Raw genomic sequence first — 18,363 nt, 5'->3', positions numbered from 1 at the left:
CCCAGCAGCTTGTAAAATTTGCTCCTGGTTTTCCAAACAAACTTTGAGGAACCGGGCATTGTGATTGAGAGCGGCACTTTATGATGAGGTGCTCTGGCCTCCAACGCCGAGGCCATGTTTCCCCTCTGCATTGGGTTCGGGAACTAATACAGCGCTGTGCCCGAAAACTACTGAGCAGTTGGGATCTGCAACGACACAGTCTAAATCCACTACTGAACTGCAGTTCAAGCAGCCGCATGCGATCTCAAACCCAGGGCATCAGCAAATAGAAAAGAAGCGGAGACACTCCTCAGATGAGGAAAGGCATTCTCTGCCACCCAAGAAACACCGGAGGAAATCAACGTCGAAAAGCGGCAAGCCTTCACAAACTGGACTGCAGAGTGTCAGTTCATCTTCATCAACGACTGGGGGACCATCGACCTTGATGTTTATGCTGTTGAGGTCGATAGAATGGACATCCCTTCAACCCCGAAGCATGCTCCAGTCTCGACTATGACATCGATGACAACATTGACATCAACATCGAAAACGGCTACGATGTCATTCATGATGTTGTTACCAAATAAAATGTCTTCCTTGCGCTATCCAGGAGGAGTCCCTGTGGTGTTGAGACCGGTCCTGTTGTTGTCACGATCGGTGCCTACAGCCATTACTGCAGGTTATGCACCACTGACATGGAAAACTCCAGTTCAATGTCATTCTGGAAGGACGGTATAAAAATTCAATAAATAAATAATAATGTACAACTTCGCAGGGGCTTATACAGCATAAAGAACTCACACACTCTTGCTGATTTGGACATAATCCAACTAATGTATATCCAGAGGATTATGCAGAATACCAACTGTGGAAGATGCAGCGGGGAATGCAGCAGCTGCAGTATGTTTTCCCTGAAAGGGAGAGATCATCAGGAGATTTGGTGCAGGGTGCTATCAGTATGCTGATGACACCCAAATATATTTCTCCGTGTCAACATCATCGAGAGAGGGCATAACCTCCCTAAATGCCTGCCTGACGTGGTGATGGGCTGGATTAGGGATAACAAACTGAGTTTGAATCCATATAAGACAAAAGTACTTATTGTGTGGGGCCGAAACTCAGGAGATGAGTTTGATCTGCCTGTTCTGGATGGGGTCACACTTCCCCAGAAGGAACAGGTACACAGTTTGGGGGTGCTTCTGGACCCAAGCCTCTCCCTGGTGTCCCAGGTTGAGGCAGTGGCCAGAGGTGCCTTCTATCAGCTTTAACTGATACTCCAGCTGTGTCTATTTCGTGAGATAAACAACCTCAGACACTGGTATATATGCTGGTAATCGCCAGACTTGATTACTGCAATGCGCTCGATGTGGGGCTGCCCTCGTATGTAGTCTGGAAACTACAGTTGGTTCAGAATGTGGCAGCCAGGTTGGTCTCTGGGTCATCTCGGAGAGACCATGTTACTCCCATATTGAAAGAGCTACACTAGCTGCTGATAAGTTTCCGGGCAAAATACAAGGTGCTGGTTATAACCTATAAAGCTCTAAATGGCTTGGGCCCTGGGTATTTAAGAGAACGTCTTTTTCGCAACTGCATCTGTTTTCTGGGATCTATCCTTGGTAAATCACCATCCCTGTTTTTGCCTCTTGGAGATGCCTTGTCTGGTTTTTTTCATGAGTTGCTAGAATTCTGCTCCCTCCCCAAGAATGGGAAGCAATTAAATCTCCAAGTGGCTTGATATGTTGACAGGTGCACAACACTAAGACACTATACAATGTACACATCTAGCAGGTGCAATCCAGCCTTCACAATGTGTAAAGGGCCTTCTCAGTGGTGGTGCCCAGAATAGAACTTCTTGCTTCAAGAGGTCCATCTTGCCCCCTCTTTGACAGTCTTTTACTGCTATCTAAAGACATGTAGGTGTAAAGTGTCTAAATACATTTCTGTTTAGGCTTCTGGCCTGCCTTTTACATGGAATGTTTGACTTTGTCTTAATGCTGTAGCTGCTTCTGTTGCTATTCAGTAGTGGTGTGCAGTTCAAGGCCAGGGGGTGTCTTCCTGTAAGGGTAGAAGAGGGTACACTTTTCCCTCCCGCCGCTTTCCCCCCACTGGTGCTCTGTTTTTAGGAAACTTCTTGGGGCAGCAGTGTACCTCCCTGCCACCCTTTCCCCCGTTCCTGGCCAGAAGTGGCCAGAAGCAGAAACTGCACATGTGCCCGCCGTGCGTGTCGCATGGACGCATATGCATGCATGCGTGACACGCGCAATGTGTGTGGCGGGCGCATCCACGGCGGGCACACGCGCAGTCACTACTTCTGGCAAGGAACAGAGGAAGGAGCAGCAGGGAGGTACTCTGCCGCCCCAAGAAGTTTCCGAAAAACCGGAGCCGGAGTGCCGGCGGGGGAAAAGCGGCGGGAGGGGTAAGTGCACCCCCCCGCCCTTAAAGGGAGTACCCCCTCCCCGCCCGTGACAAACCACCAAGCCAGTGCCTGTGTGAACCGGTTTGGAGGCCTTTTGAATGGCCTTTGAACCGGTTCATGTACACCACTACTATTCAGTATTTATTGTTTACTGTGATTTTAGTTGATTTATATTTTTGCATTGATTATTTGTAAGTGGTGTAAGCTGCCGCAAGCAGTTTTGTCATGGAAAGGCAAGGAATAAATCAATACATACATATTCCTGGCTTGAAAGCTAATGTCTTAATGCTCATTTCCCATCTAGTAGAATAGCTAGTGTGTCTGCAGACAGAAAGCATTTTGTCCTGTTTTAATGCCTTCTGCATTTTTGACAATAGAAACCTGTACAACTGTTAAAAGAAGCCTTACTTCTTGCCTTTTCCTCTCTCACCCCGACCCCATTTGATTCTCTTTACCCTTAGTTGTGGTTCCTGTTTCATCCATTGTGCTAGACTTTGATGAACTGGACCGAGAACTCAAAGAAGAAGAAGAAGAAGAAATTGGAGAAGAAGAAGAGGAAGAAGGGGAAGCAGCTGAGCAACCAGTAATGCTTTACAGCCACATACAGACTTCTAGTTTGAATTATTTGTGCTTGAGTTCTGTGTGGGTTTGAGGAAGACACCCATTTGTTAAGTGTTCTGCATTTATACCAGCCTCAGAAGCTGCATGTTCTTCAAGAAGGAGCTTTGCAGGATGTTGTTCTCTTTCTTGTCCCATGTGAGAGACAGAAACCCATCTGAAGCTGGCCATTAAGTTGATCATCTAACTCCCAGCTGCATAGGCCAAACAAGGCAGGGTGTCCGCGCCCTCATGAATTTGCAGGGTCTGGCAAGGGAATGGGCAGTGGCACCGCAGAGCTGCAAGGTGAGCAAAGCTAGTCTGGGCAGCCAGGTGAGCAGCATGGGGGCCGGCTGGCAGAGACCTGACTTGGCAAACTAGCCAGGACATGATGTTTACTAGAGGCACGACTTATCTGTGGGGTGCTGCAACTTGGTAACCCAGAGGAAAATACAGCTGGCTCAGTCTAGGTGGTCAGAATAGTTCCAGGCCTCTGAGGGCAAATAAGAATGTATATTAAATAAAAGAATTCCAACACATTTTGAACTGCAAGTGTGAAAGCTCTGCAGTTTCTTCAGGAGGAAAAGCTTTGCAGATTTGAGAACTGAAATGCTGACATTCATTTTACAAAATGTAAAATTCTGCTCACATTAGAAAATGCCATTGAGTTTTTTACTGGAATGTTTTTCAACCTTCAGAAGCAAACCACATGTAACTAGTCCTCCTTGGATGCTTTTGTAAGAATGAGAAACGTCCAGTCACATCTCTTTCAGACTCCTCATGAGTCCCTTGGTCAATGCTCTTTTTTGCAAAATTCTGAAATTGCTGGTGCCAAAGCCATGGCAAAGGAAACATTCTCTGTCTGTCCTTAAACCATTCCTTCCTGCTTCAGGTGAAAGCCCCAGAGGAAATAGAAGAGCATGAAGAAATTCGTCCCCGGCTAGTGCAGGAACGGAAGCTCACCAACCAGTTCAACTTCAGTGAGAGAGCCTCACAGACGTACAACAACCCTGCGAGGGTAGGCTGCCCCTGCTGCCCCTCTGGTCAAAGTCCCTCTGGTGTGCAGAGCAACTGTGAACTGCTAAACACTAGTGGGAAGGAAGGGTGTGGGTGCAGTTTTGCCTTTGAGGCTGAGGAGCACAGAGAGAAGCATGAGTGGCACTTGTTCAGGGTGAGAGTTCCGGTGTCCTGAAGATGGGTCCGGGTGGTGAACTGGCAACAGGTGCTTGAGGGAGACCACTTGTCACACTCACTATTCTCGGCAGCCCCTGTGCACAAACTCTCCCCTTCCCTTTGCATTGGCTCGCCAGATGTCAAGGTCTGTCCTCAACCATTTGGAACTGAGCTGCTTGTTAGGCCGTAAGAGTCTGTGGACTGGAGAGTGTTGACACGGTTTGAGTCTGAAGATATTCAGCCACTGGTGCACCTTCTTCGACCCTGTCTGGTTATGAGCAGTGCAGGTGTGAGTAAGGCAGGAGGTTTCCCCACCAAGGACGTAACGGGGGGAACAGACTGTTTGTCTTGCTGGGCTCTCTTTATCCCAGCTTCCTAATAGGGGCCAGCCAGTGGCCTCCAGAAGGCTCCCCTGTGGAGCATAAGAGAGAAAGCCCTCTCTCCTCCTCCTCCTCCTTGTCTACAGGGTTATCTGTTGTTGTTCAGAGGCCCACTGTCTCTGAACATGGAGGTTTGATTTAGCATGCTTACTGCGAGGTCAAAAGGGCAGTCCTATGAGGAAATGAGGAAAAGGAATCTCTGTGGCAAGAGTATTTGAAGGAGGGATCTGTTGATATATTCCAAATTGTTGAGCAGGGTTTTGTTTAACCGTGGATATCCCTGGCCTTCTGATTGTTGCAGTGGGCCACCAAGCAGCTCCTCTGTAATTGTGGCAGTTCCAGAGACTGCAGAAGAGGGGCAGGATGGCGTTGGTCATGAGGATTTTGATTTCGGAACTCTTTGGGAATAGGAATGTCTACTTGTTTAGGAAAAAACTGTTATCAACATAAAGCCCGTCAGCTAAAAATCCCATAATAGAGAGGTAACATAGGAACATCAGAAGCTGCCATATACTGAGTCAGACCCTTGGTCCATCTAGCTCAGTATTGTCTACACAGTCTGGCAGTGGCTTCTCCAAGGTTGCAGGCAGGAGTCTCTCTTATCCCAATCTTGGAGATGCTGCCGGGAAGGGAACTTGGGACCTTCTGCATGCAAGCAGTCAGGTGCTCTTCCCAGAGCAGCCCCATCCCCTAAACAGAATATCAGGGTACAGTACTCACAGTCTCCCATTCAAATGCAGCCAGGGTGGACCCTGCTTAGCAAAGGGGGCAATTCCTGCTTGCGACCACAAGACCAGCTCTCCTAAAGGTAGTTTTTACACAGGCCTTTCCAGTCCTAGGTTAGAAGGTTACACAGTGGTTTGGTTTAGAAGCAATAAAATCTGTTCCTCTGAAGTGAGCAGGCTATAATTTCAAGCAGAGCCAGCTGTTTCCTCCGTGTCTCGCTTCCTAGTTGCTTTTCCTTGTCCTGAGTTCCAAAGCGGGTTCTGTGAGAGCTGACCCAGCAATAGGTCAGCTCTCATTGTCACCAGCAACAAAGCCATGCCAGTCTCCTACACAGATGCAACATCCCCAGAGCCCTTTTGAGACAAGATCTCCCACTCTTCCTGCTCTCCCCCCCCCGCCCCCACTGGCAAGTTTCACAGAGCTAAACAAGAACAGGCTCTTTTGCAAGGCCAGGCCAGCATCAAGATTAACTGCTCCCTCTCTGTGATTCTTTCTTCCAGGACAGGGCCTGTCAGATGGAGCCCCCTCCGAGGGCGACCTTCTCCGCCATTGCCAACCAGGTACGTGCTCCCCCTTTCGTCTTACGTGTTAACGTTGGGCATGTCCAGGTGGCTTGTGCGTCTGATCCCTCCTACAAGCCCCTTGGTCTTGTGCTCATCTCCTCATGGCCTGTGAGAATTGCAGCAGGGCCAGTACAGGAGGCCATGCTCACATCGGACCTTTGGATTTCCTGAAGGCTTGCTTTGAAACATCCACAGTCGGCTTTCCTTATCCGCAAAGGGCAAATTGCCAAGTTGCTTAGCCTCTGAGGCACATGCTCTCCTGTACCCTTGAAACGAAGGTGTTTGTTCCCGAGTGTCTTTCTGACTAGGAGAACAAGCAACAGCCTGCTGAGGGAAATGGGGAGCAGTGGTGGTGCTGGGGAGGGCACTCTCTAGAGCAGGTGTGAATGAAAACACATCTGTGGGAGGCATTGGCATGAGGCAGATTTACAGCATCTGCCCAATGCACCCCAGGGTTCACCGCTTTAACCTACATCTTAGAAACAATAGCACTCTTTGGATAAGTGCACTTCATAGCTGAAGTGTGTGTGTGGGGGGGTGGAAATCCATATAACTCCTGTATTGAAGGAGTTACACTGGCTGCCGATATGTTTCCAGGCAAAATACAAGGTGCTGGTTATAACCTATAAAGCCCTAAACAGTTTGGGCCCTGAGTATTTAAGGGAATGCCTTCTTCGGTATGAACCCCAACGCCCACGGAGATCATCAGGAGAGGTCCGTCTGCATTTGCCACCAGCTCATCTGGTGGCCACTCAGGGACGGGCCTTCTCCGCTGCTGCCCCAAGGCTTTGGAATGCGCTCCCTATTGAAATAAGAGCCTCCCAATCTCTGACAGCTTTTAAAAAGTCTTTAAAAACACATCTCTTCATCCAGGCTTTTAATTAATGTTGTTTTAATGGTTTTAATGCTGTTTTAAAATATTATTTTAAATTTTTTAAATTGTTGTAATGTGTGTGTTCCCCTCCCATTTTTGTCTTAACTAGTGTTTTACTTTGTTTTTATTCTGTTGTAAACTGCCCAGAGACATAGGTCTTGGGCGGTATAAATATGTTTAAATCAATCAATCAATCAATCAATCAACCAAGTGTTCTTTTGTGATTGTTGCCTAGAAGTTGAATGGTCTCTGTTTCCCCTTGTAGTCCCTGTGACAATTGATCAAGTTGCTGCTGATTTGTCTAATGTACTGGACATGCAAGACAAATCTGGGATTCAGCAGCTCTCCCGAGGAGGAGGAGGGGATGCATCTTCATTTTACATCCAACTTGTATCTGAAGAGATCTGGGTGTGCTAAAATAAATGCAAATCTCTCACTAACTGGAGAAGTTCTCTTCAGGCCATTTGTGATGAAGAGCAACTAGTTAATTTTGTGAGAGCTGAGATTTCAGATGCCTGCAGAACAATGTTTCCCCATGTTCTCTTATCCTGTGACATTAAATGAATATTAAGTGATATTTTACATCCAACTTGTCTCTTCAACAGAGATCCGGATGTGCTAAAATAAATGCAAAAATCTCTCTCTAACTGGAGAAGTTCTCTTTAGACCATCAAATCAAATAAATAAATAATAAATAAATAAATGTGAAACGTCCTTCCTTCCTTCCTTCCTTCCTTCCTTCCTTCCTTCCTTCCTTCCTTCCTTCCTTCTGCCCTGGTTCTTTTCCTCTTCTTTCCCTGCCTCCTTATGAGAATCAGCTAGGACTTGAACTGGGAGCCTCCTGATCTGAGGTTACAGCACGAAGGGGCAGCCTGCTCTTCCTGGGTCCTGGCATGGCTCCATCCCCTGAGATCATGTGTGCCCCCCCCCCCGGTCTGCCCTGGCTCTAAATGCTTCTAGGCCCAGCCTGGGTTTTGGTCTGGGACACAGCTGGGCTCTGGCCTTGCTCAAGTAACTCCCTCCCTTGCCTTGCCCCAGGCAGTCTCTGCCTGCCAGCTTGCCTGCTCTTCTGCCTCACTGCACCCCTCCCCATCCGCCAGTGCCCTTGCCTGCTTGCCTATCCTGCTGCTTGGTGCTGGCCTGCATCCTGGCTCCAGCTCCTTCTTGGATAGACTCCTCGACTCTGCCTCTGGACAGAGTCCATTTTGTGGGCCTGCCCCAGTCCGCCACCCAATTCCAGCCCTGTTGGCATGTCAGACCATATTGAATGTGTGTACTTAAGTCTGGGGACCAGGGATAGACTGGGACTTCTGTTGGTGTACCGATCGCCCTGCTGCTCAACAGAGTCCCTAAACGAGCTGACGGACCTGGTCTTGGACTTGGTGTTGGAGTCCCCCAGGATTGTGGTGCTGGGGGACTTCAATGTTCACTTTGGGACCGATTTGTCCGGGGCAGCTCGGGAGTTCATAGCGGCCATGATGACTATGGGCCTATCCCAAGTGGTCTTAGGGCCGACGCAAATTGCTGGTCACACGCTTCATTTGGTCTTTCACTCTGATCAGGGTAGTGTTCCGTGGGTGGGGAATCCTGTGATTTCCCCATTGTCATGGACGGACCACCATCTGGTTAAGGTCGGACTCACAATCACTTCCCACCTTCACAGGGGCGAGGGACCTATTAGGATGATCCGCCTGAGAAGGTTATTGGATCCTATAGGATTTCAAGTGGCCTTGGAGGGATTTAGTGTTGGCTCTGCTGGTGATCCTGTTGATGCCCTGGTGGAGAATTGGAACAGCAAACTCACTGGGGCAGTAGACATGATTGCTCCTAAGCGTCCTCTCTGACCTTCTTCAAAATTGTCCCCTTGGTATACAGAAGAACTGCGGGGGCTGAAGCAGCAAGGTAGATGACTGGAGCGCAGGTGGAGAAAGACTTGGCTTGAATCTGACAGATTGCAACATAGAGCTCATTTGAAGACCTATGCTCAGGCGATACGTGCGGCAAAGAAGCGATTCTTTTCTGCCCGTATTGCATCCGCAAGTTCACATCCAGTGGAGTTGTTCAGGGTTGTGAAAGGGCTAGTGAGTGCCCCTCCTCCCTTAAATCAGAATCTGGAACCATCAATTACACGCTGTGATGTCTTTAATGAATTCTTTGTCGAAAAAATATCTTGTATTCGGGCTGACTTAGACTCTGGCTCCACAATTAACTCAATGTCTGATGTGGAGGTGTCCAGCGACTCCTCTTGTGTGATTAGGCTGGATCAGTTCCAGTTTGTGACTCCTGAGGATGTGGACAAGCTGATTGGAATGGTGCGGCCTACCACCTGTTCTCTTGACCCTTGTCCGACATGGCTTATATTATCTGGCAGGGGGGTTGTTGTAGAAGGTCTGGTAGAGATTATAAATGCATCTCTGAGGGAAGGTAGGATGCCTCCTTGTCTTAAGGAGGCAATTATTAGACTGCTTCTGAAGAAGCCTACCCTGGATCCCTCGGACTTGAACAACTACAGGCCTGTCTCCAAACTTCTGAGGCTGGGCAAGGTAATTGAGAGGGTGGTGGCCTCCCAGCTCCAGACAGTCTTAGATGAAACTGATTATCTTGACCCGTTTCAAACTGGCTTTTGGGCTGGCTATGGGGTGAAGACTGCCTTGGTCAGCCTGATGGATGATCTCCAATTGGCAATTGACAGAGGAAGTGTGACTCTGTTGGTCCTTCTGGACCTCTTGCCGGCTTTCGATACTATCGACCATAGTATCCTTCTGGAGCGACTGAAGGTGTTGGGGGTGGGAGGCACTGCTCTGCAGAGGTTCCGCTGATACCTCTCGGGCAGGTTCCAGATGGTGTCCATTGGAGACTGCTGTTCTTCAAAATCTGAACTTTTGTATGGTGTTCCCCAGGGCTTCATATTGTCTCCAATGTTGTTTAATATCTACTTGAATTCGCTGGGAGAGATTATCAGGAAATTTGGTGCAGGGTGCTATCAGTATGCTGATGACACCCAAATCTATTTATCCATGTCAGCATCATCGGGAGAGGGCATAACCTCCCTAAATGCCTGCCTGGAGTCGGTGATGGGCTGGATGAGGGATAACAAACTGAGACTGAATCCAGATAAGACGGAGGTACTCATTGTGCAGGGTCGAAACTTGGGAGACGATTTTGATCTGCCTGTTCTGGATGGGGTCACACTTCCTCAGAAGGAACAGGTATGCAGTCAAGGGGTGCTTCTGAATCCGAGCCTCTCCCTTGTGTCCCAGGTTGAGGCGGTGGCCAGAAGTGCCTTCTATCAGCTTCAGCTGATACGCCAGCTGCGTCCGTTTCTTGAGGTGAACGACCTCAAAACAGTGGTACATCTGCTGGTAACCTCCAGACTAGATTACTGTAATGCGCTCTATGTGGGGCTGCTCTTTTACGTTGTCTGGAAACTACAGCTGGTCCAGAATGTGGCAGCCAGGCTAGTCTCTGGGTCATCTCGGAGAGACCATATAACTCCTGTATTGAAGGAGCTACACTGGCTTCTGATATGTTTCCGGGCAAAATACAAGGTGCTGGTTATAACCTATAAAGCCCTAAACAGTTTGGGCCCTGAGTATTTAAGGGAATGCCTTCTTCGGTATGAACCCCAACGCCCACGGAGATCTGATGGAGAGGTCCGTCTGCAGCTGCCACAGGTTCGTCTGGTGGCCACTCTGGGACGGGCCTTCTCCGCTGCTGCCCTGAGGCTTTGGAATGCACTCCCTTGTGAAATAAGAGCCTCTCCATCTCTGACAGCTTTTAAAAAGTCTTTAAAAACACATCTCTTCACCCAGGCTTTTAATTAATGTTGTTTTAATGGTTTTAATGCTGTTTTAAAATATTATTTTAAAAATTTTTAAATTGTTGTAATGTGTGTGTTCCACTCCTCCCCATTTTTGTTTTAACGAATGTTTTACTTTGTTTTTATCCTGTTTTAAACTGGCCAGAGACGGATGTTTTAGGCGGTATTAAAATGTTTTAATAAATAAATAAATTTCTGTGGTAACTTGAGCTTTGGCTCCCAGTGTGCTCAGGTGTCCCCTCCACAGTGCTGCCATCCATACTGGCATGTGACCTCTTGCGTAACATTCCCCTCCAACTTCTGTGCTTTCTGATCTCTTTCCTTGGCAGTTTTTGAAGGGAAGTTGGTTGGGCATAGAGTCACCATGTCCTCCGAAATTCCGGGTTTCACCCAGATGCTTAAAAAAATTCACCCTTTTTTAAAGCATCTCACCCAGCTTGCTTAGTCCACCCAGATTCTCCCAGATTTCAGATTTCATTTTTTTTAAAAAGCTAAGCTCCTGCCCTTGTAGAAGCGGAGTTAGGGAGCAAAACGTGCAGTCACTCTTCTGCTCAAAAATTATTCTCAAGCCAATTTACATAATATACAAATTAGATACTCAGATTTCGAAAGCCAGAATATAGCAATCCTAATTGGGCACTGCTGCTAGAGATGCTTTCAGAACAATACTTTCCTTGTGTTTATGTAGAGGCTTGCATTAGCGGACCTGTTAGTTCACTTCCTACTCTGCTTCAGTGATATCGCTTCTGACACTCTGCTCTTTGTCTCTCCCAGTGGGAAATTTATGATGCCTATGTGGAGGAACTCCAGAAACTGGAAAAGTCCAAGGAGAAAGAAAAGCGAAGTGCCCCAGTTGCAAAGAAAGTAGACAAGATGAGGGGAAGAAAACTAACTTCTCTGGAGTCTCAGGTGCTATTCCAATGCATGGCACAGGGGGTCATAGTCTTTGGTGCCTTTACCATTCCACACCCAGCTTCCCTCAGTGCACCTGCATCGTTTCTCTGGGCCCAGTACAAATTTGTAACACATGTCCTCCCCTCACAAACATTGCCCCTTTTGAAAAATTGGAGAATTAATGGACTACCCTAGAGAAGGAATGGCATATGGGTGCTGCTGCAGAAGCAGAGCCACTATGGTTCAGTGCTGAAAAGCTGGACTTGCCGCTGAGAGTTACCTGGATTCCTTCCAGGCCTACCTCTGCAGTCAGCTCAGGGACTCCATGTATCCCCAGCATCTTTTCTGTGAGGAGATAATGCACCCTGTACACATCAGTTTTCCAAGTTTTCTACTCACAGCAAAGGAAATACTTGTGCCACACTTCAGATGTGAGAATTCATACATTATTTTGTGTGAACGAAATGGCATCTGTGTGCAGACGGGTTCTTAGCCTTTTCTACCTACAGATCCTCAAATACAGATCTGATAGGTTTCCGGGCATAATACAAGGTGCTGGCAATTACCTATAAAGCCCTAAACAGCTTTTCCCTGGGTTTTTAAGACAACGTCTTCTTTGCCATGAGCCCAATTGCCCGTTGAGATTTTCTGGAAAGGTTCGTCTGCAGTTGCCGCCAGTTCGTCTGGCGGCTACTCAGGAACGGGCCTTCTTTGTTGCTGCCCCTGGGCTTTGGAATGGGCTCCCTGTTGAAATAAGAACCTCCCCATCTCTGGCAACTTTTAAAATGGCATTGAAGACATATTTTTTCACCCAGGCTTTTAATTAGATTTATAGTTTTAATACTTTTAATTTTGGATTTTAAATGATTTTAATGTTGGTGATTTGGGTGTTTATATGACTGCCTAGAGATGCAAGTTTGGGACAGTATTGAATAAATATGATTTTTAAAAAAAAGATTAGTCATGGGACCACCCCCGCCCCAACTCTATTTATCTGTGTTCATCAGGCCCCAGTAAAAATTAGGATGGGGTAGGGGGAGTGCTCAGGATAGTTATTTTCAAGAACTTTATTCTGACTCACCAGGAAAGCGAATGGGCTCTTTGTCTATATCCCAGCTGCAGTTCTGGAAATGATATTTTGACCTACCTCACAGGGACAACCACAAGAAAGCACTTTGCAAATTAGATGTATAAATAATACATGGGAAGATCTGGTAATAATATTATCAGAGAGGGTCTGGTAGACATTATAAATGTTTCTCGGGGGGAGGGCAGGATGCCTTCTTGTCTTAAGGAGGCTATTGTTAGACCTTGAGGCTAGTCACACGATGGGGCGAAATCCGCTAGCCCGATTTCTCCCCATCGTGTGAATCACTGGGCTCGGCTGCAAGCCCGGTGGTTCCTAGGCGGGTAACCTGCCTAAGTACCCCTCTCCTAAAACCAGGTTTGTGGAGCGAGTGGTTTTAAAGATCATGAGTAGCTGTGGCACGACTCCGTGCTGCGGTTACTCATGAGTAGACCCCCCGGAGGGGAGGCGAAAAGCTGCCTCCCGGCTCCGGGGGTCTCCCCAGTATGCCCTGTGCACTCGCACAGGGCATACTAGAGCTTCTGGGGGCTACGCGGCCCCCGAGCTCCCCAGCCCCTGCCGGCTCCATCACAGAGCCGGCAATCGTGTGGGCGGCCGATCCAGCTGCCCAGGGCTCCCTCCCCGCTCACCCTTCTAAACCATGTCTCACTTATTGTGAGACCCAGCTCCCTGTTTGAAAAAACCTGAATTGGATCCCTCAGAGTTAGCTAATTACAGACCTGTTTCTAATCTTTCATGGTTGGGCAAGGTGACTCAGTGGGTGGTTGCCTCTCAGCTCCAAGCAGTTTTGGATGATGCAGATTATCTAGACCCATTCCAAACCAGCTTTCGTGTGGGCTATGGGGTTGAGACTGCCTTGATCAGCCTGATAGAAAATCTCCAACTGGCTTTTGACAGATGAGGTGTCACTCTGCTGATCCTTTTGGATCACTCAGCAGCTTTCGATACCATCGAAAGCCATGATATCCTTCTGAACCACCTTAGGTGCTGGGATTGGGTGGCACTGTTTTACAGGGGTTCCGTTCCTACCTCTGGTAGATTCCAGATGGTGTTGCTTGGAGACTGCTATTCTGCAAAGCGAGAACTAAAGTGTGGAGTTCCACAAGGCCCCATACTGTCTCCAGTGCTCTTTAACATCTACATGAAACCACTGGGAGAGATCATAAGGAGGTTGGGTGCAGGGTATTACCAATATGCTAATGACACCCAGATCTAAATCTCCATGTCATCCTCAGCAGGAAATGGCATATCTTCCCTAAACGCCTGCCTGAAGGTGGTAATGGGCAGGATGAGGGATAACAAACTGAAGTTGAATTCAAATAAGATGGAGGTACTGATTGTGAGGTGTTGGGATCTGAAAGATGATTTAGATCTGTCTGTTCTGGATTGGGTTACACTACGCCTGAAAGATCAGGTATTTAGCTTAGGAGTGCTCCCGGATCCAAAACTCTCCCTGGTTTCTCAGGTTGAGGCAGTGGCCAGGAGTGTATTTTATCAGCTTTGGCTGATACATCAGCTGTGTCCATTCCTGGAGGTAAATGACCCTGAAACAGTGGTACATATGCTGGTAGTCTCCATGCTTGACTACTGTAATGTGTTCCAAAAGGATCAGCAGAGTCACACTCCCTTTGTTGATCACCAATTGGAGATCATCCATCAGGCCGAGCAAGGCAGTCTCAACCCCATAGCCCACCCAAAAGCCAGTTTGGAAAGAATCTAAATAATCTTGTGTTATCCAAAACTGTCTGGAGCTGAGAAGCAACCACTCTCTCAATCACCTTGCCCAACCAAGGAAGATTAGAGATGGGTCTGTAATTAGCTAATTCCGAGGGACCCAATGTAGGTTTCTTCAAATAAGGTCTAATAATAGCCTCCTTAAGGCAAGGAGGCATCCTGCTGTCCCTCAGAGAAGCGTTTATGATATTTACCAGACCCTCTCTGATAATATGACTGCCTGATGAAATAAGCCAAGTTGGGCAAGGGTCAAGAGAGCAGGTGGTGGGGCATACAGTTTGAAGCAGTTTGTCCACGTCCTCAAAAGGAACAAACTGAAAGTGACCCAATTAAATCCTACAAGTGGAGTTTGTTGGGCACCTCTACGATAGACTCTACGATAACTGTGCAGTCTAGTTCAGCACAAATACAAGATATTTTATCTGCAAAAAAGTTGTTAAAAACATCACAGCGAGTGACAGATGGTTCTAAGTTCAAATTCAAGGTGGAGGAGGCATGAACTAGCTCCCTCACAACCCTAGACAACTCAGCTTGACGTGAATTTGCAGAAGCAATGCGGCTCTCTGAACTGCATAACATTTATTCTTGGCCATGTGAGCTATTTTTGGACTGGTTTCCCAGAGATTCCTCCATTCTGGATACTATTTATGTCCGTAATTCGTTTGTTTCTGGGTAATTAAAAGATCATGAAAGAAGAGTTGTATGTCGTAGGCAGTCTGCTGCTTTAAGATAAACAAGCTGTTTTGTTGAGAATGATTATCTTGTCTGGGCCCAAATGTTTATTTTCCTAGCTCTGGACCATTATGCAGTCATAATGTATGCTTCCATTAATGTTATTGCTGATGTATAAAAATAATGTAGCTTAAAATAAAAATCCCCAGAAGGAAGGAATTAGTGTGCTGGGGAGCCTGTTCTTGTGCTCCTGGAGCTGGTCGCCAGCAGGCTTTACTGAGAAAATCGATTCCAAATGGCTGTTAAAAGGAGATAAATTAGGCAGATCAGTTCTGCTGAAGATTCATTTTAATAAGATACAAAATATATCACACCTGGAAACAGTGGGCAGTCCAATCAGAGACACAGGGAATTCTTGCTGCCTGGAGTATCCTAATTGGCTCAGGGAATTAAATTGCTGATACAAAACCTTGTAATTCTGCTGTGGACGGGAGGCGTTTTCTTACAAGGAATTTCTGAACTGTCAAACTTCAGAGGGGTTCAGCACTTTCCTGCAGGGTAAGTAAATGAGGGCTGTTCTCTTGGGAGGATCCACCCAGTCAGTTCTGTCTGACTTCTGGCAGTTCCGCAGCAGGACAGACAGCATTGACTGGGTGGATCCTCCCAAGAGAACAGCCGTGCTGGATCAGGCCCAAGGCCCATCTACCCAGCACCCTGTTTTGCACAGTGGCCCACCAGATGCTTTTGGGAAGCCTGCAGGCAAGAGATGAAGGTGTGCCCTCTCCTGCTGTTGCTCCCCTGCAACTGGAACTCGGAAGTATCCTGCCTCTGAGCCTGGAGGCACCTATAGCCATCCAGATTCGTAGCCATGGATAGCCCCGTCCTCCATGAATGTGTCTAATCCCCTTTAAAGCCATCCAAGCTGGTTATTTCCAATTGAGGCCAATTCCAACAAAGCAGTCTGGATGGGTTGGAGCAGATAACAGGATCAGTGGGGGGAAGAGCAGGGGAGGGTCTAAGAAGGCTAGTAAATGAGTCAGGAACCAGCATGGATGTAGGAACGGATTGGGCCTGAACTGCAGGGAGAAGATGCCATTTGTAGTCTGAAGTGGTACAGCTCAGGCACAGCTTGAACACTTCAGAGATAATTAGAGCTCCTAAAGAAGTAGTAAACACTCCTCTGGAAGTTTGTTCCCTTGATGCCAAAGTGGCTGATCTGGAGAAGCTCAGAGAGTCAGAGAGGTACATGGATGAAACCTTCAGGGATGTAATAGAAGCATTCAACTCCCAGGCTGCTTACTCCTCTGCTGTGATGGAGAATGGAGGTTTTGGGGAAGGATGACATCATTCTGAGGAAGAGAGAAATGCTCACTTAGAAGGGACCTCTTGGATGATGAATGCATATCCTCTTGCACAGGGGATACTCCTCCAGGGTCGGGGGGCCTCCTAATAGTGGGCAATTCAATCACTAGGGGTATAGAGAGATGGGTCTGTGACTCAAATGTAGACCACACGGTGACTTGCTAGCCTGGTGCAAATGTTGTGGACATCATGTGGCGTCGAGGTAGGCTGTTAGACAGTGCTGGGGAGGAACCAGCTGTCGTGGTGCATGCTGGAACCAACGATGATTTGAAATGTAGTCAGGAGGTCCTGGAAGCTAAATTTAGGTTCTAGGTACCATATTGAAGTACAGGACCCCCAAGGTAGCATTCCCAGAAATGCTACCTGTTCCATGCACACGGCCATCTAGACAGGTGGACCTGAGTATCCGGTTCAGCAGATGCCTTCCCTTAAGGTGCGAGGGAGAAAATGCTTCTGTTAAATCAGAAAGGGACAGAGTAGAACCAGATAAAAAGGAGACAGAAGGATGTGATAGCGGGTCAAAGCGATCAAATGGCCATAAGAATGATAGCACACACTAGGTAAGAGATTCAGCATATAGGTGCTTATGTGTCAATGCCAGAAGCCCCCAAGCCAAGATGGGTGAGCAGGAGTGCTTGGTTCCTAATGAAAACATAGATATAGTGGGCGTAATGGAAACGGTGGAACAGTGGGACACAGCTAGTCCTGGATATATACACTGCTAATGTTATAATGCCCTTATACAAAACTATGGTGTGGCCACATTTGGAGTACTGCATACAGTTCTGGTCACCATACCTCAAAAAGGACATTATAGAGCTGGAGAAGGTGCAGAAGAGGGCAACCAAGATGGTCAGGGGCCTAGAGCACCTTCTTTATGAGGTAAGGTTACAACACCTGGGGTTTTTTAGTTTAGAAAAAAGACAACTGAGGGGAGACATGATAGAGTTCTATAAAATTATGCATGGTGTGGAGAGATAATTTTTTCTCCTCCTCGCATAACACTAGAACCAGGTGACATCCCATGAAACTGATTGCCAAAAAATTTAAGACTGACAGAAGGATGTACTTCTTCACACAGTGCATAATTAACCTCTGGAATTTTCTCCCACAAGATGTGGTGACAGCCACCAGCCTGGATGGCTTTAAGAAGGGCTTAGATAAATATATGGAGGAGAGGTCTATCAATGGCTACTATCAATGGATGCCTCTGAATACCAGTTGCAGGGGAACAACAGCAGGAGAGAGGACATGCCCTCAGCTCAGATTTTGCCTGTGGGCTTCCCAGTGTCATCTGGAGGGCCACTGTGTGAAGCACGATGCTCGACTAGATGGGCCTTCTTGGGCCTGATCCAGCAGAGCCGTTAAGAATCCCATGTGATCTAACAGGCAGTGGGGCAGACTGGCCCCTTCCTGCCGTGTTTCCCTGGCTGTTAGGAAGTGCAGCTCCCAAAGAGCCAGCAATGTGCATGGAACTCTAACGGCAGAGACCTCATGTCAGACGTAAGACGATGTCCCCCTGCTTTTTGTTCTTCCACAGAGTGATGACATCACCAAGGTAGCGAAGGCAGCCAAGATAGTGGAGCGGATGGTCAATCAGAACACTTATGATGACATTGCTCAAGGTAGGACATCTCGGGGGGTTGGTGGCCCTCTGGAGAGCCAGGGCAGCTGGGGCTGGATCTGCAGCACTTGCTCATTGCCCCGGGCTCAGTGCCCTTCTGCTGCAAACCTGTTGTTGTCTTGGGCAGGCCACTGTCTCTCAGCACAGTTTCCCCTTTGCAGAATGGGAAGAGCAATGAGCCACCTCGCGAGGGCCAGACCCAAGAGTGCCAGCTCAAGGGGCCAAAGATAAGTTAAGCCAGAGTTGAGGCCAGCTCAAGTGGCTTGGCCAAAAAATCCCAGCAGCAGAAGAGGAGGGGCCGTAGCTCTGTGGCAGAGCACATGCTGGGCACGCAGAAGGTCAGTCTCTGGCATCTCCAGCTAAAAGGTTGAGGCAGCCGGCTGGTGGGGAGGAGCTGTGGCTCATGGGAGCAACGGCCAGTCCGAGGAGATAACCACCCCTCCCTGGCCCATTCAAGCATTT

At 47.8% G+C, this 18,363-nt stretch overlaps 1 protein-coding gene across 4 annotated transcripts in view; it reads left to right on the top strand.

Annotated features, from left to right (window-relative positions):
* The window catches only part of DNAI1 (dynein axonemal intermediate chain 1), a 191,000-nt gene that overhangs the window by 34,775 nt on the left and 137,862 nt on the right, over positions 1-18,363 (top strand). For all 4 annotated transcript variants that reach the window (XM_053296607.1, XM_053296608.1, XM_053296606.1 and 1 more), the window contains exons 6-10: positions 2,857-2,978; positions 3,885-4,010; positions 5,772-5,831; positions 11,303-11,437; positions 17,818-17,902. In XM_053296607.1, coding sequence (XP_053152582.1) covers positions 2,857-2,978; positions 3,885-4,010; positions 5,772-5,831; positions 11,303-11,437; positions 17,818-17,902 — 528 coding nt within the window. The remainder of the gene's footprint in view (positions 1-2,856; positions 2,979-3,884; positions 4,011-5,771; positions 5,832-11,302; positions 11,438-17,817; positions 17,903-18,363) is intronic.

Source organism: Hemicordylus capensis, chromosome 2, assembly GCF_027244095.1.
Source record: "Hemicordylus capensis ecotype Gifberg chromosome 2, rHemCap1.1.pri, whole genome shotgun sequence".
Classification (NCBI taxonomy): domain Eukaryota; kingdom Metazoa; phylum Chordata; class Lepidosauria; order Squamata; family Cordylidae; genus Hemicordylus; species Hemicordylus capensis.
Note: the sequence above shows the minus strand (reverse complement) of the source record. Positions and strands in the feature narration are given on the sequence as shown.